At 44.6% G+C, this 24177-nt stretch overlaps 17 protein-coding genes across 17 annotated transcripts; 8 read left to right on the forward strand and 9 right to left on the reverse strand. All coding sequences in view use genetic code 12, as the record gives it.

Moving 5' to 3' along the window:
• Positions 1 to 381: 381 nt before the first annotated feature.
• Positions 382 to 1119, reverse strand: PGUG_02790 (uncharacterized protein; the record flags this gene model as incomplete). The annotated part of the gene is made up of 1 exon (XM_001485011.1): positions 382 to 1119. The coding sequence occupies one exon, from the start codon at positions 1117 to 1119 to the stop codon at positions 382 to 384; it is 738 nt and encodes a 245-aa protein (XP_001485061.2).
• Positions 1120 to 1937: 818 nt separating this feature from the next.
• Positions 1938 to 3146, forward strand: PGUG_02791 (uncharacterized protein; the record flags this gene model as incomplete). Its single annotated transcript, XM_001485012.1, has 1 exon — positions 1938 to 3146. One exon carries the CDS (start codon positions 1938 to 1940, stop codon positions 3144 to 3146), a length of 1209 nt encoding a protein of 402 aa, XP_001485062.2.
• An 892-nt stretch (positions 3147 to 4038) lies between these two features.
• On the reverse strand, positions 4039 to 4575 carry PGUG_02792 (uncharacterized protein; the record flags this gene model as incomplete). The annotated part of the gene is made up of 1 exon (XM_001485013.1): positions 4039 to 4575. The coding sequence occupies one exon, from the start codon at positions 4573 to 4575 to the stop codon at positions 4039 to 4041; it is 537 nt and encodes a 178-aa protein (XP_001485063.2).
• A 1407-nt stretch (positions 4576 to 5982) lies between these two features.
• PGUG_02793 (uncharacterized protein) lies at positions 5983 to 6936 on the reverse strand (the record flags this gene model as incomplete). Its single annotated transcript, XM_001485014.1, has 1 exon — positions 5983 to 6936. One exon carries the CDS (start codon positions 6934 to 6936, stop codon positions 5983 to 5985), a length of 954 nt encoding a protein of 317 aa, XP_001485064.2.
• A 252-nt stretch (positions 6937 to 7188) lies between these two features.
• Positions 7189 to 7935, reverse strand: PGUG_02794 (uncharacterized protein; the record flags this gene model as incomplete). The annotated part of the gene is made up of 1 exon (XM_001485015.1): positions 7189 to 7935. One exon carries the CDS (start codon positions 7933 to 7935, stop codon positions 7189 to 7191), a length of 747 nt encoding a protein of 248 aa, XP_001485065.2.
• A 19-nt stretch (positions 7936 to 7954) lies between these two features.
• On the reverse strand, positions 7955 to 8881 carry PGUG_02795 (uncharacterized protein; the record flags this gene model as incomplete). The annotated part of the gene is made up of 1 exon (XM_001485016.1): positions 7955 to 8881. One exon carries the CDS (start codon positions 8879 to 8881, stop codon positions 7955 to 7957), a length of 927 nt encoding a protein of 308 aa, XP_001485066.2.
• Positions 8882 to 9092: 211 nt separating this feature from the next.
• Positions 9093 to 10145, forward strand: FGR10 (Fgr10p; the record flags this gene model as incomplete). The annotated part of the gene is made up of 1 exon (XM_001485017.1): positions 9093 to 10145. One exon carries the CDS (start codon positions 9093 to 9095, stop codon positions 10143 to 10145), a length of 1053 nt encoding a protein of 350 aa, XP_001485067.2.
• A 265-nt stretch (positions 10146 to 10410) lies between these two features.
• RPL24A (60S ribosomal protein eL24) lies at positions 10411 to 10881 on the reverse strand (the record flags this gene model as incomplete). The annotated part of the gene is made up of 1 exon (XM_001485018.1): positions 10411 to 10881. One exon carries the CDS (start codon positions 10879 to 10881, stop codon positions 10411 to 10413), a length of 471 nt encoding a protein of 156 aa, XP_001485068.1.
• A 257-nt stretch (positions 10882 to 11138) lies between these two features.
• On the forward strand, positions 11139 to 11462 carry RPL30 (60S ribosomal protein eL30; the record flags this gene model as incomplete). Its single annotated transcript, XM_001485019.1, has 1 exon — positions 11139 to 11462. The coding sequence occupies one exon, from the start codon at positions 11139 to 11141 to the stop codon at positions 11460 to 11462; it is 324 nt and encodes a 107-aa protein (XP_001485069.1).
• Positions 11463 to 11569: 107 nt separating this feature from the next.
• SPC34 (Spc34p) lies at positions 11570 to 12316 on the reverse strand (the record flags this gene model as incomplete). The annotated part of the gene is made up of 1 exon (XM_001485020.1): positions 11570 to 12316. One exon carries the CDS (start codon positions 12314 to 12316, stop codon positions 11570 to 11572), a length of 747 nt encoding a protein of 248 aa, XP_001485070.2.
• A 119-nt stretch (positions 12317 to 12435) lies between these two features.
• Positions 12436 to 13548, forward strand: PGUG_02800 (chromatin DNA-binding HSP70/DnaK family ATPase; the record flags this gene model as incomplete). The annotated part of the gene is made up of 1 exon (XM_001485021.1): positions 12436 to 13548. The coding sequence occupies one exon, from the start codon at positions 12436 to 12438 to the stop codon at positions 13546 to 13548; it is 1113 nt and encodes a 370-aa protein (XP_001485071.1).
• A 404-nt stretch (positions 13549 to 13952) lies between these two features.
• PGUG_02801 (U2-type spliceosomal complex subunit) lies at positions 13953 to 14816 on the reverse strand (the record flags this gene model as incomplete). Its single annotated transcript, XM_001485022.1, has 1 exon — positions 13953 to 14816. One exon carries the CDS (start codon positions 14814 to 14816, stop codon positions 13953 to 13955), a length of 864 nt encoding a protein of 287 aa, XP_001485072.2.
• A 57-nt stretch (positions 14817 to 14873) lies between these two features.
• PGUG_02802 (uncharacterized protein) lies at positions 14874 to 15197 on the reverse strand (the record flags this gene model as incomplete). Its single annotated transcript, XM_001485023.1, has 1 exon — positions 14874 to 15197. The coding sequence occupies one exon, from the start codon at positions 15195 to 15197 to the stop codon at positions 14874 to 14876; it is 324 nt and encodes a 107-aa protein (XP_001485073.1).
• Positions 15198 to 16221: 1024 nt separating this feature from the next.
• GEF2 (Gef2p) lies at positions 16222 to 19230 on the forward strand (the record flags this gene model as incomplete). Its single annotated transcript, XM_001485024.1, has 1 exon — positions 16222 to 19230. One exon carries the CDS (start codon positions 16222 to 16224, stop codon positions 19228 to 19230), a length of 3009 nt encoding a protein of 1002 aa, XP_001485074.2.
• A 401-nt stretch (positions 19231 to 19631) lies between these two features.
• Positions 19632 to 20678, forward strand: KAR4 (Kar4p; the record flags this gene model as incomplete). Its single annotated transcript, XM_001485025.1, has 1 exon — positions 19632 to 20678. The coding sequence occupies one exon, from the start codon at positions 19632 to 19634 to the stop codon at positions 20676 to 20678; it is 1047 nt and encodes a 348-aa protein (XP_001485075.2).
• A 709-nt stretch (positions 20679 to 21387) lies between these two features.
• Positions 21388 to 22617, forward strand: IDP2 (isocitrate dehydrogenase (NADP(+)); the record flags this gene model as incomplete). Its single annotated transcript, XM_001485026.1, has 1 exon — positions 21388 to 22617. The coding sequence occupies one exon, from the start codon at positions 21388 to 21390 to the stop codon at positions 22615 to 22617; it is 1230 nt and encodes a 409-aa protein (XP_001485076.1).
• Positions 22618 to 22785: 168 nt separating this feature from the next.
• On the forward strand, positions 22786 to 24168 carry CET1 (polynucleotide 5'-phosphatase; the record flags this gene model as incomplete). Its single annotated transcript, XM_001485027.1, has 1 exon — positions 22786 to 24168. The coding sequence occupies one exon, from the start codon at positions 22786 to 22788 to the stop codon at positions 24166 to 24168; it is 1383 nt and encodes a 460-aa protein (XP_001485077.2).
• Between the last annotated feature and the right edge of the window lie 9 nt (positions 24169 to 24177).

Consider the following 24177-nt stretch of genomic DNA (forward strand, 5'->3'; position numbering starts at 1 on the left):
TGATACGAGGGGTTTTTGTGCGCGACCCGGCGGAGATTATAGAAGTGGTAACGGAGTTTAAGGTGAAAAAGTGGACTACAGGATATAAGTGGATTGACAGGAAAGACCTGTCTTATCGGGTGGTCCGCGCTCATAATTTGCAACAGGCAACGGAAAAAAGAAGAGTAGAAAGGAAGTTAAAAGAGAGTAGAAAGGGACAGAGACAAAGGTATAAGAATATTTTAATGGTATTAGAATGGTATTAATGGTATATGTGGTATATATGTTGGTCTCTTCGCATCTTTTCACCAATTTTCCTGTTCTTTTTTTTTCATTTTCTCGTCTCGTTTCTACTCTCATTCTACCCACTACCAATGCTTTACGCTTGTATACGTTAACTTCTTACATGATACACTTCCTCCTTACGTCTCTCTTTCCTTTCCTTTCTTTCCCTCTCTTCAGAACCCTCAAAAACTCCCTCCACGTGGACCACGATTCCATCTCCACATCGTAGATATATGCCATCGAATGGCGCAACGAGCTCTGTAAATACTGCGGATGGGTGTCGTAGAACAACATTACAAGACCCCATGTCGCCACAGCAAAGTATTTCCACAGACTGTTGTAAATTCCATGTTTGAGCTTCTTTTGCTGGTGGTCGGTGAGGTCTCGGAATGCTACTTTATCGGCACCAATAGTGAACGTTGGTTGGGCACAATGAAGGTATTTGTCCAACGCTATCTTTCCCGACGCCAATAACACTCTGGAAAAGCAATATAACGTGATTTGGTGGGTTATTCCCGGATGAAAATATGGAAAGTGTTGAGAATAAACGATCCATGCTCCAAAACTTCCAGCTAAAAATTTCACCAACCCCTTGGATCCCCCCAATACTTGGTCATGCAGCAACACCTTCACCGCCAACTGGTAAATCGTGGCAAAAGCCGCCAAAACTTCTGCGTGAGATTTGGTGGCTTGAAGAACCTGAGTCAAACGTGGTTTTAATGGTCCCAGACGGTACAAGAGATTGATGACCAAAGCATGTGAGAACCGGAGCTTTCCGCCGTACACAACACCGTTTCTGGCGGACCGAAGCGCCTCCAAAAGTGGCCGATATAATGGATTGTCTAAAACCGTCATGGACAAATAAATAATAACAGACGACTACTTTCTTGAAAAGTTTATTTTACAGCCTGAAACTTGGCTTGGAGCTTCTTCACAGTGTCTGCTTTGCTATACTTTTTCCTCGACGTCCTCAAGTCCGTCAAAGCTGTTTTGAACCGGTGGTCTTTCAACTTTAGTATACGTGAATCCTCAGAAATCAAATTGTGGGGGACGGCTTGTCTGCAGTACCGAGAATCGCAATTAAGCCGAGTTATGTGCAGGAGCGATTCTTCGATCAAGCATAGCTTGCTGTGTTTGCTGGTGTGGTTTTCTGTCTGGTAGATAACAGCCTACGGCACAATTTTCAGAAACACCGGATTTTAGTTTTTTTGGTTGGCGGGTGGTTGTGATGGTACCACGGTTACGCAGTCCGTGGGCACGTGCGTAACTTCCAGACCACTCTATTCTGTTGCCGTATACAGGATGCCGTCCCGTGATACACAAATTTTTTTTTCAGCCAAATTTACCATTCAGACCCACTTGCCAATCTCCAGTCGATTTTTCTGCGCCTTTTTTTGCAGATATTTGTACTTTTGAATAGTGGCATCGTTACCCTATCTATTCTTCATCCCAACCGTGAAGTCACAACACTTCATTTTTGCATTTTCAACGTTCTTCCGTCTGGCTTTCACCGTCGTTTGAAATACACGACAACGTTTTTTTCCAATTGACGCCTGATCCTACCGTATTTAAGGTTGCTTGCGTCTCCAGTATAATCAAAACCCTGGTTTTTTGACTGACCTCAAATTTTTGGTCATCTAAACTTTTGCTCAACCACCTTGTCGGTCGCCACCATGTCAGTTTCTTACGCCAATATTGCCGCCACCGGTTCCAATTCCGAATCACAGACATCCACGCCGGTGTCGGAGGTGGCTTCCTTGGAAGTAAATGACACGGAAGTGCAAACTTCACCAAACAACTCGGAAACCACCACGGTTCCAATCGAACAACCCACTCAAGAAAAACCAAAAAAGACGTTGGCCCCTGCTCCTGTTCCCACAAAATCGGTATGGGGAAGTACCGTGAGTCCTCATAATATTTCTGTGGATGAGAACAAGTGGCCAACTCCAGATAAGGTCAAATTGGAACAAGAAACCGCATCGAAACCACTGCAAAAATTTATCAAACCGGTCACCAACAAGTGGGTTCCTATCAACGCCAAGGTCACTCTTGCCAGTCCTCGGCCTGGTTCTCAAAAGCCACGCAACCGCAAGAAGCGTCAAGGTCAAAATCAAACCCTGGCTTCTGCTCATACTGTGGTTCCTCATTCTCCACCTCTGACTGAATCTCTGTCTCCATCCACCCAATCGCCTTCTAGCCAGGCTACGCAATCTTCGCAATCTCCCAAGGTCTCGGAAGACGAAAAAAGCAACGGCCAGCAAAAAAACTTTCGACGTTTTAACGGCAATGGAAGCCCTCAATTCAAACCTCGTTTTGGAAGTCCTCAACAACCACCGCAATTTTTCCCCCAGGGTCAGGGGCAAAACGGCTTCTATCATCCTCAGCCTTACCAAAACTTTCAAGGGTATCCTCGTGGCCAATACAGGGCTCCTAGAAATGGTGCACCAATCATTAATGGAGGATTTGTTCCCGCACCATTTGCTAATGGTATGATGGGGTACCCCCACACGCAAATTCCTCCACCAATCTCTCCCAAACAGGACCCACTGGAAGCTTTGACCCAGCAAATCGACTACTACTTTTCCTTGGAAAATTTGATCAAAGACATCTTCTTAAGAAAGCATATGCATGAACAAGACGGTTGGGTACCTTTGTCATTGATCTTGAACTTTAAGCGGGTCAAAATCATTCTTAATGGCATCCAAAATAGCTCGGATCTGCCTAATGTCGATCAAGATGCCGTTGTGTTGGCTTCACTTGATCATTGCAAAAATTTGGATATCGACTACGTGAACGGTAAGACCAAGGAAACTGCCACTGTAGCCGATATCAACCTTCGTGTCAAGGATAACTACAAGCAGTGGTTGCTTCCTGAAGCCTAGGAAGTAATTCCAGCGGCCTAATTAACCCAAAAAAAGAACCAGTAATAGAAATTGTTTTACTATTCTACCTAGAATAGCTTCGTCATATATATAGCTTAGCACTCCACTATGGAAATAGACACCATTAACCATCCAGATCGGTGCTCCGCGGACCTAGCTGGGCAATCTCAATGTCGCTTTCGCTAGCCAGTTGCTTCTCTTTAATTTGGCTGAAAACCTCCAAATTCTTGACGATTTTTTCATCAGCAACTTCAGAGTCGAGAGCATTGAGGTACTCCCGAGGGATAATTAACGGCCAAACCCATTCGGCACAAATGGCAAAAAACATTAATACTCCAGGAAATCCCACGGCGCCTTTTGTCAAGGTGATTCCAAACTCGAAACCAAACGCTATTAGTTGCAAAATCAAGTAGATGTAGAAATACTTTTTGCTTGGAGTTTTGTCAATTTGGGCGGAAAACTTCCGGGCAATTGGGATCGTTTTCGATGTAATCGTGGTCCATGAAAAGGTAGCGAATTCGGTTGGTGATAATATTGCCGTGAAGGCCAGTAATACCCATGATGAAAAAAAGACCCGAAAGAACTGCCTGAGGAATAAGTCCTAATACCACCAAGAACGGTCGAGACATCATTGCAAACGTCATAATACCCTGAACTGTGTTGGTTATGCGCTGCTCAACCACCGACAATGCCTTTCCAGTACGGTGATCGTGAACCACTAGAGATTCGGTATGGAGAGGAGCCTGTGGAATTAACCCATTCGGAGCAGGAAATCCCAAAAATTCCAGCGATTCCAGTGGTGAGTCCCAATAATGCAAAGTCCCAGTGAAACGCCGACGGTTTTTTGAGGGGGTATTCCTTCAGTTGTGCCATCAATGACGAAACATTGTGGTCAAAGTAGAAGAGAAACGTGAGCAAAATAGCAAATGGAACAGCAAGAAACACATCTCCCACGCTGATATTTTCCAGGGGCCAGAAATGAATAAACCAGCCGTGGGGTCTTGCTTCTCCCGATAAAGTTGGAGCAAAAGATTTTGGTAATGGGTAATCTTGCGAGTTCTGTTTTCTCCAAAAATCCACCAAAGTGAATAAATCCGGTGAAAAAAATCACAGAAGCCGGAACCCCGTAGTCCACAAAAATCTTGCGCACAACTGGGTTAAAGTAGTGGAGCTGAGACCCGAATATGTGGCTTCCAACTCCACAGGCTACCATCAAAAGGGCAATCATTACCGAAGCGTAACCCGATGCCCAATCGACATGATGGAATTGACCATTAAGAAGCTGGATAGCCTTTTGAATATACACCACGCAGATGAAGAACCCAAACACATCGCACGAGTACAGACTGATGATTTTGAGGAAAGAAACCGAGTTGGTGAATGCAAGAATGAAGTGGAAAATCATCGACCATAAGTATATCCAGCACATAAATGGAAAATAAGGGGTTCCCTCGCGGTCCAATGAGCTCGTACACGTGTATAGCTAAAGATGGAGATGGGTCCGGTAACTCCAACTATACACAAAGGTTGACCGGGAGAAAAGACCAAATGCGACTCCCAGCAAAGCGCCAGACTCATCAACACTTCATTCACCCCATACGAGTTTTCTGTCTTGTCAAACATGTCCCTGCGCAAACGCGATGGCGGGAAGAAGGTTTGTAAAGAATATGTAGGTTGTAGAAGGAACCACACGGTAATTCCAGGCATCAGTGAAATCGGACTTGTAGTATGGTAGTCGAGTTCTGACATCGTTGAGGACTCCGTAACCCAACATATTTGAAGCTGCGGAGCCACAGAAGGCTAGGTACCCAATTTCGGGCGGGCATTAACAAAAGAAAATTGTTTTTGAAGGGGAGAAACTATTAGCAAATAAGTGGGTTAAGTGAGAATTGACTGCTAAATCTCGGCACTCTAACTCCTGATTAGATGGTGCGGCGATTGATTTTAGACCACGAGGTGGAAAATTTACGAGGTTTCTTTTACCGGTAATTTACGAGTATATGGGACTTAAGGGAGTGATTCTACCTAGAATAGCTTCGTCATATATATAGCTTAGCACTCCACTATGGAAATAGACACCATTAACCATCCAGATCGGTGCTCCGCGGACCTAGCTGGGCAATCTCAATGTCGCTTTCGCTAGCCAGTTGCTTCTCTTTAATTTGGCTGAAAACCTCCAAATTCTTGACGATTTTTTTCATCAGCAACTTCAGAGTCGAGAGCATTGAGGTACTCCCGAGGGATAATTAACGGCCAAACCCATTCGGCACAAATGGCAAAAAACATTAATACTCCAGGAAATCCCACGGCGCCTTTTGTCAAGGTGATTCCAAACTCGAAACCAAACGCTATTAGTTGCAAAATCAAGTAGATGTAGAAATACTTTTTGCTTGGAGTTTTGTCAATTTGGCGGAAAACTTCCGGGCAATTGGGATCGTTTTCGATGTAATCGTGGTCCATGAAAAGGTAGCGAATTCGGTTGGTGATAATATTGCCGTGAAGGCCAGTAATACCCATGATGAAAAAAAAGACCCGAAAGAACTGCCTGAGGAATAAGTCCTAATACCACCAAAGAACGGTCGAGACATCATTTGCAAACGTCATAATACCCTGGAACTGTGTTGGTTATGCGCTGCTTCAACCACCGACAATGCCTTTTCCAGTACGGTGATCGTGAACCACTAGAGATTCGGTATGGAGAGGAGCCTGTGGAATTAACCCATTCGGAGGCAGGAAATTCCCAAAATTCCAGCGATTCCAGTGGTGAGTCCCAATAATGCAAAGTCCCAGTGAAACGCCGACGGTTTTTTGAGGGGGTATTCCTTCAGTTGTGCCATCAATGACGAAACATTGTGGTCAAAGCTAGAAGAGAAACGTGAGCAAAATAGCAAATGGAACAGCAAGAAACACATCTCCCACGCTGATATTTTTCCAGGGGCCAGAAATGAATAAACCAGGCCGTGGGGTCTTGCTTCCTTCCCGATAAAGTTGGAGCAAAAGATTTGGGTAATGGGTAATCTTGCGAGTTCTGTTTTCTCCAAAAATCCACCAAAGTGAATAAATCCGGTGAAATTAAAATCACAGAAGCCGGAACCCCGTAGTCCACAAAAATCTTGCGCACAACTGGGTTAAAGTAGTGGAGCTGAGACCCGAATATGTGGCTTCCAACTCCACAGGCTACCATCAAAAGGGCAATCATTACCGAAGCGTAACCCGATGCCAAATCGACATGATGGAATTGACCATTAAGAAGCTGGATAGCCTTTTGAATATACACCACGCAGATGAAGAACCCAAACACATCGCACGAGTACAGACTGATGATTTTGAGGAAAGAAACCGAGTTGGTGAATGCAAGAATGAAGTGGAAAATCATCGACCATAAGTATATCCAGCACATAAATGGAAAATAAGGGGTTCCTCGCGGTCCAATGAGCTCGTACACGGTATAGCTAAAGATGGAGATGGGTCCGGTAACTCCAACTATACACAAAGGTTGACCGGAGAAAAGACCAAATGCGACTCCAGCAAACGCCAGACTCATCAACACTTCATTCACCCCATACGAGTTTTCTGTCTTGTCAAACATGTCCTGCGCAAACGCGATGGCGGGAAGAAGGTTTGTAAAGAATATGTAGGTTGTAGAAGGAACCACACGGTAATTCCAGGCATCAGTGAAATCGGACTTGTAGTATGGTAGTCGAGTTCTGACATCGTTGAGGACTCCGTAACCAACATATTTGAAGCTGCGGAGCCACAGAAGGCTAGGTACCCAATTTCGGGCGGGCATTAACAAAAGAAAATTGTTTTTGAAGGGGAGAAACTATTAGCAAATAAGGTGGGTTAAGTGAGAATTGACTGCTAAATCCGGCACCTAACTCCGATTAGATGGTGCGGCGATTGATTTTAGACCACGAGGTGGAAAATTTACGAGGTTCTTTTACCGGTAATTTACGAGTATATGGGACTTAAGGGAGTTATTCTACCTAGAATAGCTTCGTCATATATATAGCTTAGCACTCCACTATGGAAATAGACACCATTAACCATCCAGATCGGTGCTCCGCGGACCTAGCTGGGCAATCTCAATGTCGCTTTCGCTAGCCAGTTGCTTCTCTTTAATTTGGCTGAAAACCTCCAAATTCTTGACGATTTTTTCATCAGCAACTTCAGAGTCGAGAGCATTGAGGTACTCCCGAGGGATAATTAACGGCCAAACCCATTCGGCACAAATGGCAAAAAACATTAATACTCCAGGAAATCCCACGGCGCCTTTTGTCAAGGTGATTCCAAACTCGAAACCAAACGCTATTAGTTGCAAAATCAAGTAGATGTAGAAATACTTTTTGCTTGGAGTTTTGTCAATTTGGCGGAAAACTTCCGGGCAATTGGGATCGTTTTCGATGTAATCGTGGTCCATGAAAAGGTAGCGAATTCGGTTGGTGATAATATTGCCGTGAAGGCCAGTAATACCCATGATGAAAAAAAGACCCGAAAGAACTGCCTGAGGAATAAGTCCTAATACCACCAAGAACGGTCGAGACATCATTGCAAACGTCATAATACCCTGAACTGTGTTGGTTATGCGCTGCTCAACCACCGACAATGCCTTTCCAGTACGGTGATCGTGAACCACTAGAGATTCGGTATGGAGAGGAGCCTGTGGAATTAACCCATTCGGAGCAGGAAATCCCAAAATTCCAGCGATTCCAGTGGTGAGTCCCAATAATGCAAAGTCCCAGTGAAACGCCGACGGTTTTTTGAGGGGGTATTCCTTCAGTTGTGCCATCAATGACGAAACATTGTGGTCAAAGTAGAAGAGAAACGTGAGCAAAATAGCAAATGGAACAGCAAGAAACACATCTCCCACGCTGATATTTTCCAGGGGCCAGAAATGAATAAACCAGCCGTGGGGTCTTGCTTCTCCCGATAAAGTTGGAGCAAAAGATTTGGTAATGGGTAATCTTGCGAGTTCTGTTTTCTCCAAAAATCCACCAAAGTGAATAAATCCTGGTGAAAAAAATCACAGAAGCCGGAACCCCGTAGTCCACAAAAATCTTGCGCACAACTGGGTTAAAGTAGTGGAGCTGAGACCCGAATATGTGGCTTCCAACTCCACAGGCTACCATCAAAAGGGCAATCATTACCGAAGCGTAACCCGATGCCAAATCGACATGATGGAATTGACCATTAAGAAGCTGGATAGCCTTTTGAATATACACCACGCAGATGAAGAACCCAAACACATCGCACGAGTACAGACTGATGATTTTGAGGAAAGAAACCGAGTTGGTGAATGCAAGAATGAAGTGGAAAATCATCGACCATAAGTATATCCAGCACATAAATGGAAAATAAGGGGTTCCTCGCGGTCCAATGAGCTCGTACACGGTATAGCTAAAGATGGAGATGGGTCCGGTAACTCCAACTATACACAAAGGTTGACCGGAGAAAAGACCAAATGCGACTCCAGCAAACGCCAGACTCATCAACACTTCATTCACCCCATACGAGTTTTCTGTCTTGTCAAACATGTCCTGCGCAAACGCGATGGCGGGAAGAAGGTTTGTAAAGAATATGTAGGTTGTAGAAGGAACCACACGGTAATTCCAGGCATCAGTGAAATCGGACTTGTAGTATGGTAGTCGAGTTCTGACATCGTTGAGGACTCCGTAACCAACATATTTGAAGCTGCGGAGCCACAGAAGGCTAGGTACCCAATTTCGGGCGGGCATTAACAAAAGAAAATTGTTTTTGAAGGGGAGAAACTATTAGCAAATAAGTGGGTTAAGTGAGAATTGACTGCTAAATCCGGCACCTAACTCCGATTAGATGGTGCGGCGATTGATTTTAGACCACGAGGTGGAAAATTTACGAGGTTCTTTTACCGGTAATTTACGAGTATATGGGACTTAAGGGAGTGATCTACCTAATGCTGCAAAGTTCATGTTGGTGGTTCATATAGGCGCAGGAAATCATCTGAGGTCGCGTGACTCCGAGTACAAAAAAATATTGCAAAATGCACTTCGTTCAAAATCATACAATGCGGCTGCAATTGCCCTAGAAGAGCCCTCGCTCACCAACACGGGTTGTGGGTCCAGCCTTAACATGGATGGCAAAGTAGAGTGTGACGCGAGCATTATTCGGGCAAATATTAACGAAAACAAAATTGAAGTCAGAGTCGCTGCTCACAATATTCAACATAAAACACCAACATTGGCACTTTTGAATGGTTTGGATGCTCTCACAAGAGAATATAGTGCCAGGTACGGACTCTGGGGACTCTCAGCTCCTGTGGTTTTTGATTATGGTGCCATTGCATTGAGATTTGGGTCGAAAACTCACTCTCAAAATGAGTTGGTTGACGGCCTGAAAAGGAAGGTGTTTGAGTTGTACAGGGAACGAATGGAGAAGAAAGGCGAAGACACTAAAGTCCGGAAAAATCTTCAGGAAAATGTTCAGGATTCTGTTCAGGATTCTGTTCAGGTTCCCGTTCAGTCCGTTCAAGACACAGTTGGGCTTATTCACTTAACCGAAGAAATCCTTACTGTCCTGTCTTCATCTGGTGGAAACTTTTTCAAATTACCAGGACGAATTGGTTGTGCTGGTATTGTAGGAGCCGCAACAGCTGTGAGATTTTTTGGTCTGTGGTGCATTAGTTGTCTTTGCAGTGGAAACGGAGATGATATTATACAAATGAACTTGGCAGCTACAATAGCTGGTCGCTTTGAAGATCCTGATACTTTTGGATTTCTGCTTGTTTCATATATTAAAGAAGCAGCAATTTCGTTACCATTACAGGCACAAGATATCCATGGAGATAATATCATTTATGTGGGAGTATTGTGTGTGCTACGCAACATATCCACAGGAGAAACCAGATTGGCTTACTGTCATAGTACAGAGTCATTTTACTTTGGGTATATGAAAGATAAACCACATACGGTACTTAGTCGCAGCCGTGCGGGAGTGTTTGTGCAAGGCGAGTACAGAATATAAAAGCAGATCTACGAAGATAATGAAAAATAATGAAGAATAATGAGGAATAATGAAGAAATATGAAGAAGTTGAAGTAAGAAAGAAGTTGCAAATTTGTCGTTGGAGAATTATGAGTGTTCGTAAAATTGGCTACAATCGTAGAAAGGTATATCAGTAGCAAGACAGAATCTAGTTCATTTAATGGAAAAGACCAAACTCATCTATTGAACACTTCCTTCTTTTTTTTCTTCTCTACACCATCCAATTACATTGTAATTTATTCCTATTAACGGGAGGTAGCGTGCACCTTTTGGAAAGCACCCTTGGCTTGTTGCTTGGAAAACTTGGACTGAGCTCCGGCAGCAGCAGACTTGGCCTTCTCAGCCTTTCTACTGGCCTTAGCAGCCTTCTTGGCTTCCTTGTCCTTAGCCAACTTGAGGTCTCTGGCATGCTTTCTGTCTTGAGGTTTTTGCGATCTTCTCTCCTTAATCAAATCCAATGAAGCTCCGACAATGGCTCTTTGGTGCTTGACGGTTCTTCTGTTCTTTCTCTTGGTGGTTTCCTCAGAAATACCCTTCTTGTGTTGTCTTCTGTACAATACAGTCCAAGCAATTCTTCTTGGGTTCTTTCTTTGGTGGAATAAAGAGGCAGATTTCGATGACGAGAATCTGAACACCTTGGAGTCACCTCTGACAAACAAGGTACCTCTACCTGGGTAGATCTTGTTACCGGAAAACGAATCGATTTCAACCTTCATTTGTTCTTTCAGTAAAAATTTTACCCGACTTGAACCAAATTTTCAGCGAGCACCAAAGTGACACAAAAACTCGGGGTTGTGTTAGGTAAGCGCCCACCAACTATCCAGGGTTATACCCTGCACGTGCGTGATTCCGCTCCTGCGTGAGCACCACTAAACATTTCTCTGAAAATTTCGCATACCTCATTGCAACGACCGGAGTGAATAACACAGAGATGGTAAGTAGTTGAAAAAATGGAGGCTTTTGGCTTATACTAATGCAGGCCCCTAAATCTAAGAACCAAGAAAACATCAACGCCAAGTTGGGTTTGGTGATCAAATCCGGTAAATACACCTTGGGTTACAAGTCGGTTGTCAAGTCCTTGAGAACCGGAAAGGCCAAGTTGGTTATCATTGCTGGAAACACCCCAGTGTTGAGAAAGTCGGAATTGGAGTACTACGCCATGTTGTCTAAGACTCAAGTGTACTACTTCCAAGGTGGTAACAACGAATTGGGTACCGTTTGTGGTAAGTTGTTCAGAGTCGGTACCATGTCCATTTTGGATGCTGGTGACTCCGACATCTTGTCCTCCATCAACTAGTGTGTATTAATAGATATTATAGTTGGAAGGTGTAGTCTACCAACTCCTTGCGGAGTTGGTAGCTCTGGTCGTTTAGTCACTTGTTCATTCACTCTTCCCTTCACTCCTCACTCCCTCCTCACAAACTCTTGCGTGAGCTGTTGCTCCAACTTTTCAATCGCTTCCTCCTCGTTGCGTATCAACTCGTCTATATCGATCTCATCGCTGGTGTTCTGCTGCTCCAAAGTCCCACTATTATATGCCTTCAACCGTCGCCTTTGCTCGTCAATTGTGGCTCGATACTGCCGCATTCCCGTACTGAGCTCCTCGTACTCTCGGCTATACTCGCTGATTTTCTCCATCACGTCGTTCTCATCCAAATGTGGATATTTTTCAACCAACTCCACCACCATTGAGCACAACCTGTCCACTGGTGCATCTTCTCCACACGCGGAAAAAATCCACCTTTCTGTCTGTGAGTTGTGCTCGGGCTCACTCCCTGTCTCGGGGTACGACGACACATCTGGAACTCTTACTGCGGTTCTTTTACCTTCATTGGTGGTTTTGATCTGAGTATATTCGTTGAAACTTTTGTCCACAAACAACGACTTTCCATCCTTTCTCTCTGGGAGAACCTCCATGAGTGCTGCTTCCGAATCGTCGTCGTTGACATCATTTGAGCTGCTAAAAACGGGATTTTTGCGATGTATTTTGTACAACGCGTATTCTTCAGGTGCCGAATCTTTTAGTAAACGTGTAATTGGAGCACCACGATTAAATGCATTTGTAAATATGCCTGTGCGCTTGAACTGGAGCAGGTTTAGGGACTCGCACAGGCCTCTTGTGCGTTCCAAAAAGTAGTCTAATGAAGGCATAAGTTGTGTAAACAGAGCAGTCGCGATAAGTGTCGGTGTGCGGGTGCGCACAAATTATTGATTCATTCAATTCGCATTAATTATATTCGCATCTCATTCATTTTCTGTCTCATCTGCTTATGAACTTGGACACCTACATCAAAAACAGAGACCACTACCTTGCCCTTGGTCTCGAAGGCTCCGCCAACAAGTTGGGAGCGGGTATCATAAAGCATAATCGTGGTCCTTTGACCGACAAAAATCGAGCTAAAGTTCTCTCCAATGTCAGAGACACTTATATTACTCCTCCTGGTGAAGGGTTTCTCCCACGAGACACGGCCCGCCACCACCGCAATTGGGTGGTCAGAGTCATCAAACAAGCCCTTAAGGAAGCTCAGGTTAACGGTGAGGACTTGGATTGCATTTGTTTCACCCAAGGTCCAGGAATGGGTGCTCCTCTTCAAAGTGTGGTCATCGCTGCCAGAACGCTTTCCCAGCTTTGGCAGGTACCTTTGGTGGGAGTCAACCATTGTGTGGGCCACATAGAAATGGGAAGAGAAATAACTGGTGCGCAAAACCCCGTGGTGTTGTATGTCAGTGGAGGCAACACCCAGGTCATTGCATACTCAAAACAGCGGTATAGAATATTTGGCGAAACGTTGGACATCGCCATAGGTAATTGTTTGGACCGGTTTGCTCGGACGCTCAAGATTTCTAACGATCCAGCACCTGGTTACAATATTGAACAAATGGCGAAAAAGGGTACTCATTTGGTACCGCTTCCATACACAGTGAAGGGCATGGACTTGTCTATGTCAGGAATCTTGGCTCACATCGACTTAATCGCCAAAGATCTTTTTTCAAACAACAAAAATAAAAAACTCGTTGACGAAGAAACTGGCGAACCCATCACCGCCGAAGACTTGTGTTTCTCGCTTCAAGAAACCTTGTTCTCTATGCTTGTGGAAATCACCGAGAGAGCCATGGCACACGTTCAGAGCAATCAGGTGTTGATAGTGGGTGGTGTGGGGTCCAATGAACGATTACAGGAGATGATGAAATTGATGGTTTCCGACCGAAAAAACGGGTCGGTTTTTGCTACTGACGAGCGGTTTTGCATAGACAATGGCATTATGATTGCCCATGCGGGTCTTTTGGGCTACAGAATGGGACAGAAAAATGAATTGAAAGATACGGTGTGTACTCAGCGGTTCCGCACCGACGATGTGTTTGTCAGTTGGCGAGATGATTAATCGTCGATTTGTGGTCACGAAGTGACCACAAATGACATAAAGACGCTGACAATAACTCATAAAAACGCTTTTATGACGGAATGGGTACCATAAGTCATCATGAACCATAAGATCATCAACCATAAAATCATCAACCATAAAATTATCATTGCTTTTCAAATTATCATTGACCATAAAATCACCATCGAACATGATTTTTATTGACGATAAGGTGATTGTCGACCCTACCGATAACCCAAAGCAACCATTGACCAGATTTGCATTCAGTGCCTAGCACTTATAAATACTCAATTGAGACCAGTAATGAAACTTTACAACCCTTGCCTTGCTCATGGCACCGCCCACGGTTATTGACCCGACGGCACCGCCAATATCAATCGGTTTTCAAAGACATCCATGACTTTCTACTTGTGGGTGCCAGATACGAACTGGACATCTTGGCTTAAAAAAGACACTATTGCTGGTTTCAACGGTCCCTCACGTAGTGTAGAGTTGCTTGTAGTCAATTGGCATCCCCGTAGAAGACTGGCTAATTTTCTGACTTTGGTTCCGTCCCATTTGGAAGCACTTTTCTTGTAGTCGTGATTAACTGCGCTAATAGCAGATACACTATTTTCAAATATTACCTGTGCTTTATCGTACCGCTCGTTTGGGTCTCGAGGTACCATCAGCACCGAAGTAACAGGACCAAAAATTGACATAATTTCAGCTACAACCTCTGAAGTGAAAAGTCCATCGAGTTCTGGTTTTCTTTTCCATGAAACTATGCAAGGTTCAGCCACCAGTTTCTCATCCCAAATTGATACTCTCGGTCCATCGAGCTGGCTCGAGGATACATAGCCCGGAGCACTCTTTCGTACTCTTTTTTCAAGTTCTTGTCTTTTTTTCAAACCCTCTTCACGTAATTTTTCAGTATTTTGTGGGGTAGACAGATGCGGTTTTCGGTGCTGTTCTTCAGCGAATGCAAGTTTTTCACGGAAAGCTTTTATTTGTTCCGAAGCTTCGTTTGTGTTTCTTTCCTTGGTTAGCCGCGCTCTTCGTATCCTGTCGTATTCCAGCCGTAAAGTGTTGTTATTCAAAATTTCATAAATGTGAGAAAGGGTGTGAAATTTCTCTGCGGCCTGTGGCGATGGGTCTTTGTCCGGATGGAACTCTAGGGCCTTTCTACGGTACTGTGAACGTATCTCAGACCCTGTGGCATCGCTGGAGACCCCGAGAAACTCATAGATATCGACTTGCCCCGAGGCAATGGCAGATAAGATATCCATGATTTTCGCGATGAGAAATTTTTGTCAATACATTTATGCCTAATCTACAACTTTTATCTAAGCCTTAATAGTTCTCAAGCCGTGGTTGGATCTAAAGATGGCATCTCCCTCGGCGTAACCTCTTCCCAATCCGAAACCAACACCCAACCAAACGGGGAAAGCTCTTCTTCTAAAAAAGAGCACCGAAGCCAAGACACCTCCTCCGAAACCAAGACCGGTTTTGATCAAGGTGTTGGAGAGAACGACGTCCCACTGTGTTAGTAGGAAAGAATAGAAAAAATGGAAAGAATGGGTGAAATGGGAAAGAATGAAATAATAGGGAAGCAATGGGAATCGATCAAAGGAACGGGAAGCAGTTAGGAATGGATGAAAGGAAACCATTACAGTTTTTCTAGTTCGTCAATGGATGTGACAATGCCCCAATTGGCTTCGACTGGCATGAACTGCGATTTTTAAAGTGGTCACAGCAAGAAAGAACTGCTAAATGTGGACTTTTTCGAGAAAAACGATCGAAAGTGATTAACTAGTATGGTGAGCTGGTCATATTGAGTATTCTAGTCGCTTCTTTCTTGTCGATTACTTCTTTCGTGTCTTTTTCATCTCAATTATCGTCCGATAATTCTTTCCACTGGACAATTTCCCACAAAAATGTTAAATTGTGCCACAAAAATGTATAATTGGTAGTTCTGTATCATTTTCCATGTTCAAAAACCCACTTTTCTTCACCGCTGGGTTCAATAATTCCACTACAAATTCATCCACTATTTCACCCTATCGCAACACCAGTCCCCGTTGCTCAAAACACTTCAAAGTCGTTTACATACCTTATCATTCAACAAGTTCTGCGATGGAGTAGCAACTTTCTGGTCAGACATACTTGCTACGATTCTAGCCACGAAACAGGTCTTGGAATTGTCGCAGTTGATTTTGGTTGGTCGACGAGCGTCGCGTGCGGGTCACATGAGCGAGCGGAACCGTGCGATCGAAAGGGAAATTAGTAGGTAGCGAGGAAATGAGTAGAGATAGGGAGGAAATGCAATAAATGATTTGTGTTACTTGTAAGGGTAATTTATGGAGGCATGAGTAGTCGAGGGTCGTAGAACATGTGAATGTGTTTATCTTGCTTTTTGGTGTCTTTTCAGCGGAATTGACTAATATGTTGCACCAGTACCCGGAGCTCTAGCGAGCATTTAGCGAGAATCTCTCATATGTCTAGGGAGGATCGTAGCGAGGATGCGCCGGCAGTTCGCGGGAGTTCCCACTTCTCGCTACTCCCACCGTGAAATTCGCATTTCTCGCTATTCGCACAGTTCGCATTTCTCACTGCAGTGCCTTTGTCGCTATTTGCAGTCCACTCCACACCTTATCTTCCAACGCGCAGCTTCATCCTGTTCTTCCTTCCGGAATGAAAGACAAGCGTGGGCGTTCCAAGACAAAGAAAACATGTCTATCGTCACACAGGGAGTCGTCTCCTCCCTCCACCAGAGTCAGAACGGTTCCTACAACGCCGTTGGATCGCACTCATCTTCTCCCCAAAAGAAGCCAAGGTCGTAGTAGACTCAACAAAATCAAGTCGCTCAGCAGAATCGAGATCCGCTCCCAGCTCCCGCGGCTCTCGGTGCTTCTGACGCCGTTGGAGGGCCCGTCACGGAAAAACGACGAACAAACGTCTCTCCGGTCAGCGTCGTCTCGCTACTCGTTCGCACTGCGACTACTCAGTATTGTCCCTAATGTGTTCCATGCCACCAGAAATTACTATAACGACTTCACCACGATCGACTGGGCTACGGCTTTTTTGCTGGCGAACAGGTTCAACTTTGAACTCAGCCACCGCCATTGGATTGTGAACGATGGTTTGGACGAAACCTCCGAAACTGGCGAGTCGAAAATTCCTTACTACTACAAAGCATACTTGATCCTGGGCAAATGGGTGCTCATAGTGGCCATTGGATTCTTGTTCTCGCTTATTGCCTTCACCATCGACAAAATTGAAATTTTGCTCGTTGGGTTCAAACATGGCTATTGTCGCAACAACTGGTTTGCAAGCCAGGTTAGCTGCTGTAACGAGCCCGTCAAGAAGAACGTGTTTAAATCGGGACTGGTGTTCACCACCAATACCAAGTGCCCGGATTGGGTGACTTGGGCCAACTTTTTCCAAGATCTTCCCTTCACCTCGGTCAGAATCGATTTTGTCATTTATGTGATGCTCACATTAATTTTGGCATTTTTGGCGTGCTCCGTCACCCTCACCACCAACATCGCCAGCCGCCGTGTGTTTGTCAAGCTGGAGTCTGACGAAGCCATGGTCCAATCCAGCTCGTCGTCTCTCGAAATTGACGAAACCACCGGTGTGGAATACCACGAAAAATACCCTTTTGGAAGATTGAACATGTACACTGCGTGTGGCTCGGGTGTTCCTGAAGTCAAGACGATTCTATCGGGTTTCGTCATTCGTCGTTTTCTCGGAACTTATACGCTCGTAGCCAAGACCATAGCGTTGATCTTTGCAATTGCTTCCGGTATGGCGTTGGGTAAAGAGGGTCCCTACGTCCACCTCGCGACCTGTGTGGGAAACATCATGACTCGGTTTGTGCCGTATGTCAAAAATAATGACTTTATGAAGAAACAAATACTCTCGGCAAGCGCTTCTTCTGGAGTGGCTTTAGCCTTTGGCTCCCCACTCGGTGGAGTTTTGTTCATCCTTGAGGAAATCAACCATTATCTTCCATCGCATCAGCTCTTCCAGGTGTTTTTCTGTGCCATCACATCGACGCTCTTTCTCAAGTTTTTGAACCCTTATGGAACAGGAAAAACGGTTCTTTTCGAGTTGAAATACACCTCAGATTGGGAAACGGTGGAGCTTCTTTTCTTCATCTTTCTTGGAGCTGCTGGAGGCGCTTTTGGAGCGTGCTTTGTAAAGTTCACTGGGTGGTGGGGAAAGACTTTCCGCAAACTAAAACCGATAAATGGACATCCTATCTTTGAGGTGTTTTTGGTGTCTTTAATTACCGGCATTGTCTCGTTTTGGAACCCATACACAATCCAAGCGTCTTCGGAATTGGTTCTAGATCTCGCTACCCCATGTTCCACCGAACTTGACCTGAGCTTGTGTCCTACCATTCATGGCGAATTTGTTCGTGAGATCAAAAGCCTCATTTTTGCATTTATTGTCAAGCTAGTGTTGACTTTTATCACTTTTGGACTCAAGGTTCCCTGTGGTATCTATGTGCCTTCGATGGTAGTAGGAGCGTTGTTTGGTCGAATTGTTGGAATGTTCATTCAATGGTGCAATTATTCCTTCAACCTTGCTGTGCCAGCCGATGGCTTGGCCACCTCAACTTCGATAATGAGGTACATTTGCTCACCAGATTCGTCCAATAACGATTGCGTGGACTTGGGAATTTACTCTATGATTAGTGCTGGAGCATTTATGGCTGGTGTAACCAGAATGAATATTGCTCTAGTCACCATTCTCTTTGAACTCACAAGCTCATACACCTATGTTTTGCCAATCTCAATAGCCATTGCCGTTGCGAATTGGGTTGGAAGTGTGCTAGAGAAAAACTCGCTTTACGAGTCTCTCCTCATACAGAACGACTACCCATTCATGTCTTCTGAGACTGAGCCTATAGACCCATTTGTCAAAACTCGAGACATTATAGACGATAGCGAAGTTTATGACTGGACTGAACATTCCAATTATGACACCCACAAGTCAAGAAGAGGCACCAATCCTTCCAGTCTCCAAAACTCACCATTGGTGCTGGCTGGTGGAATGAAGGTGAACCAATTGGCTCGAGTTTCAAATCATGTCTACGACAGTGACAAACTTTACATTGATATCAGTGACTCGGTCCATGTTCCCATGTCATATTTGAAACTGAAACTTCATATGCTTGCAGACAAGTACCTTCTAGATGGGTGTATTCCACTTATCAGGCATCATGTATGCGTTGGGCTCATCTACTTTTCTGAGCTCGAATACTCACTTGATAAGCTCGCTGAGTTCTGCCTTCAAAATGAAGTGGTAGAAGATCTTGTGTGCAAATTGGCAGAAGACGACGGTGATGAAAGCAGAGATCTCAACTATAACATTCTAAGACAAAAACTAGAGTTTTCAAAGCGGCAAGCGGGAGTTCAATTGGATTACTTCAACTATGGTTCCCATGAAGAATACGATGACATGAACGAAGAGCTCTCCAACCTCACAAACACCTTGGAGTCTTTGTCTGACCTCACGTGCTTCGTCGACTATTCTCCTATCTTCTTGAGCTACGATTCTGAGTTGGCGTTGGCACATCTTATTTTCGATCGAATTGGAAACCGGGTGATTGTGTTGTTGAAGGATGGAAAGTATTATGGGGTTTTGCATAAGAAGGTGTTGATTGATTACTGCCGGCAGGCGGAGACATAAGAAAGAACTAAGCATGGTATTGAATATGAATACTGAATTTACATCAAACGTTTTCATTGTATATTCTCTCTGATATCGAAATTTTCGCAAATTGCAAAAAATGAAATATTCATAAAAATACTAAATATTCTTCAACCGCAGAACGAAACTAATCAGTGAATTGATATGAAGTAGTAAGTATATTGAAGCATTCCCCAACTAAACTTATAATACAAAATCGGGGAAGCAAAATCGGTATATTGATGAAAATTTGAATTTCAAATTTTTCATAAAAATTGCTAATTGTCAATTGCCAATTATCTAATTGAACAGTCCAAGACCGAACGGCCGCCGTTTCATCCTCGTATTCTTGACACATCTTGTTACAATGTTGCAACTACATATACGGTGCGGCGCAGTGCATGGGTGTTCCTGCAGCTGACATACCACATTTGCAGCCACTGCAATATAAAAGCAGCCAATTTTCCCCCCTAAACAAAACTCATCAAATGCCACCAAAGATGGAGAAATTGGTAGATTTGGACTACGCCAACAACTATGTGCATTCAGGGACCCTTCCTGTCACCTATATAAGCAACGTGGAGAACGCAACTCAAGGGTATCCAAGATTACAAAAACTCAAAGATTTGAAAAAAGACCAAATTCTGAAACACGCAATTACTCCTTGTGGAGCAAGGGTCCGATCTCAGGATATAGTCAGCACCCTTCATACGTGGATTCATGAGTACAATCTACAATTTGATGTGGTGATGATTGGAGCTTTGGTGGATAATCAATTCATCCGTCCAATTCTCGAACAGCTTCCGTTGCATCGTCTTTGTGCCAAACCGGGATTTCTCTTCGTATGGGCAACATCCCGTAAGATTCAGGAGCTCAGTAAGATTCTCGCGGGCGAACAATGGAACAAAAAGTTTCGTCGGTCGGAAGAACTTGTGTTTGTTACCATCGACAAGTCGTCGCCTTATTACCCGGGAAACGATAGCTACAGTAACCCGGATTGCATGTTTGAGAACCAACAGTGGCACTGCTGGATGTGTATCACCGGAACCGTCAGAAGGTCCACCGACAACCATTTAATTCATTGCAACGTTGACACCGATCTCCAATTGGAGCCAAGAAAGACAACAATTGCTGAATATAACGCGGTCCCGGATACAATGTACCGAGTTGCAGAGAACTTTTCCAACGCCAACCGCCGCTTGCATATCATTCCATCGAGAACTGGATATAATACCCCAGTTCGGTTGCGTCGCGGATGGGTGATCATGAGTCCCGACGTCATGGTCAACAACTTTAATCCCCTACAATACGAACAAGAGCTCTATTCAAAGTCTACAGTGAAGTTTAAGAACGGGAGCCATTCGGGACCTCAAGTGCTCGTTCCGCAAACAAAAGAAATCGAGGATCTTAGACCCAAAAGTCCAGTACCAAATGGAGCATCCAACTGAATTAGTATTTGTCAAGTAAAGCCATGCTCAGATAGGTTGATGAATGTTGGAAACGAAATTCTCAGCATTGTAAGACTCTGAGTGAGCTGAGTTGGTATCATCATAACATGAAAACTTACGTTTTTGTTTTGCAGAGTTTGCATCGCATCGACTCTGATATTAGCACGGGCGGGTAACGGCAGCGGTGTGCGGGCGGTATCCCCAATCCGGATTAGAGAGGGGCGGACCTGCAAAATGTCGCCGGCGGAGCCCGACCGCGACGGAGCCGAGGCATCGGAGAATATCGGAGAACACGCACCGATCCCCATGGTGTTGCGGCGCTTTTATGAGCCACACAATGGTGTTACGGGCATGTCGGTAGCCAATTGAGATAGGGTCAATCCTGATTTCGGATGAGAATACCGTTTTCGTATCCGATTGCAAGAACCGATGAAAAGAGAATAAGTCAAAAGCCTGAAAACGAACCACAATTGCTGATCTGCCAATTGCTATTCTACATACTAACCTACTATGCTATTCTACACTGCTACCGTCGCTTTCCGTTCTGTTTTTCTTTGCTTCCGGCTGGTTGTCGCACCTGCATTCGGACTCGAATTTTTTTGTCCTGATTATAGAGGTGCGGGGACACTACCCCGGCCTTCCCCAGATTTCCCGCCGGGGTATATATATAAGCCGGTCTGCCCATTCTTGCCGCGTTACAACTTTGAAAATGTCCTCAAAAATCACAGTTAAGAATCCCATCGTGGAGATGGATGGTGATGAGATGACCAGAATTATCTGGAAGTTCATCAAGGACAAGCTCATCACTCCATATTTGGACGTGGATTTAAAGTACTACGATCTTGGAATCGAGTACCGTGATCAGACTGATGACAAAGTCACCACCGATGCTGCTGATGCTATTCTCAAGTATGGAGTTGGTGTCAAGTGTGCTACCATTACTCCCGATGAGGCTCGTGTGAAAGAATTCAACCTTAAAAAAATGTGGCTTTCTCCCAATGGAACTTTGCGTAATATTCTCGGAGGAACTGTTTTCAGAGAACCAATTGTGATTGACAACATTCCAAGAGTTGTGCCCACATGGGAACAGCCCATCATCATTGGTCGTCATGCTTATGGTGATCAGTACAAGGCAACCGATGTTGTGATTCCGCAGGCTGGAGAATTGAGCTTGGTGTTCAAGCCGGCAGACGGTTCTGAGACGAAAACCTATCCAGTTTTCAACTATAAGGCTCCCGGAGTGGCACTTTCGATGTACAACACCGATGAGTCCATCACTGATTTCGCCGAATCGTCGTTCCAATTGGCGTTGCAGCGTAAGATGAATTTGTTTTCTTCGACCAAAAACACCATTCTCAAACGTTACGATGGAAGATTTAAGGATATCTTTGAGGGTTTGTACGAGTCCAAGTATAAGAAACTCTTTGACGAGGCAGGAATCTGGTACGAACACAGACTTATTGATGACATGGTGGCTCAGATGTTGAAGTCCAAGGGTGGCTATATCATTGCCATGAAGAACTACGATGGAGATGTGCAATCAGACATTGTTGCACAAGGTTTTGGATCGCTTGGTTTGATGACTTCGGTGTTGATGACTCCAGATGGAAAGGCATTCGAAGCCGAAGCTGCTCATGGAACCGTCACCCGTCATTACAGACAACACCAACAAGGCAAGGAGACGTCGACAAACTCCATTGCTTCCATATATGCTTGGACGAGAGGAATTATTCAAAGAGGTATTCTTGACGAAACCCCAGAAGTAGTGAAGTTTGGTGAGGCATTGGAGAAGGCTGTGATTGACACAGTATCCAAGGACGGAATCATGACCAAGGACCTTGCTTTGACCCAGGGTAAGACCGACCGCTCGTCGTATGTTACTACTGAAGAGTTTATTGATGCAGTCAAGGTGAGATTAGACAAGAACCTTGCTAAATAGAGGAAGCAGAAGATAACTTATTTATAGGAAAGCTGGTCAAAAGATTTAGGAAACAAAAATCATAGCACTAAACATAACATCTAGCTTTTCCTCTTCCTTTTCCTCTCTCTCGCTCTTCCCACCCGTACACCACATCCTGACAAGAAACAATTCACAACTTCCACGCCAATGAATGTGGGGTCGATATTAAATAACGACGGGCCTGTAGACGCTGGTTCTGTCACTGCCAATTCCAGTGCGCTGAATCTGCCTGTAGCTCGTCCCGGAGCTTCGGCAAGACCAGAACGACATTCTATTGTCAACTTGTTGAACGACGATGAGAAAAGCGCAAAAAACAAGAACATTTTGAACAAAAAAGATGCCGAAAAGAAGCAACATGAGACACCTAGCGGCTCTCTGGGTACACAGGACTTCAATGGAGACTTCAGTACACAAAAATCTATAAAAAGCGACGAAAATCAACGTGCCCAAAATGCCCCGGTCGATGAATTGGCCCGTCTTCACAAGCTTAAAAGCCTGACAAAGCCCACACGGTACACCGTGCCTCCCATTTGGGCACAGGAATGGAATCCAAGCAAATCTGGAGCTCCAGAGCCTACTATTCAAGGACCACCTGATATTAGCGGAACGTATTTATCTTCCAAACGGGTGTTTGACCCAACTATAACCACCAGCGTTGATCTCGAGTGCTCTATAACAGGCGTAATACCACCCGCTTCAGTTACCAGGACAGTGGCTGAATGGGTATATGCAAATTTCACCGAGATTCCCAACGACCAAAGACAGAATGTTGAGTTAGAAGCCAAATTTGGACTTATAGTTGACAAGCGAAGTGGCCGGCGGATCGATATCAGCGTGGCTTCCGAGTGTATTTTCACCGACAAGGCAAATACTCATTTTGACATGGGTGTTCATGAAGTTGGCTGGCGAGCCATGTGCGATTTTTTGGACGAACTCGAGCGGAAATACCAGGAAGAGAACCGCAAAAGCAACACCAAGACAAAACACAAGTTTTCCCGACTAGAATCCGACGTTACAGACCGGTTTTATGAAATTAGTGAACGCAATTCGCAACCGAAAACCATGAGAGTTTCCACCGATGCTCTTCTGAAACGCCAGTGGGGCATCAACAAGCAGAGACTCAGTGACTTGTACATCCACAACCCGCTGTGTATGCACGATCTTCGGTTATCTCTTCTGTATGAACATCCGATTCCCGAGACCAGTCTAGAGTCGATTGTCTCCAAAAACCAGCCTGTTCTTACCAGAGCCAAGAAACGGACTTCGTGGTCCCACCGGCCCACCGTGACCACGTTTGACCTTACAAAAGTACAGACACCTCGAGAACTGAAAAATATGAAAGGAAAGAAGATTGTAGACCAAGACACCAGCTACGAAGTGGAACTCGAAGTGGATACTCCAGAACTATTTTCAGGCTACGATTTGTTTAAGACCGGCGCAGATACCATTCGGTTTGAGGAATTGATAGAGATTTTCCTCAACAATGCCCGGTGCCTAAATAATCGGGTTACCAAGATGGCCAACAAGTAGTAATATACA

Source organism: Meyerozyma guilliermondii, genomic scaffold, assembly GCF_000149425.1.
Source record: "Meyerozyma guilliermondii ATCC 6260 scaffold_3 genomic scaffold, whole genome shotgun sequence".
NCBI classification, from domain to species: domain Eukaryota; kingdom Fungi; phylum Ascomycota; class Pichiomycetes; order Serinales; family Debaryomycetaceae; genus Meyerozyma; species Meyerozyma guilliermondii.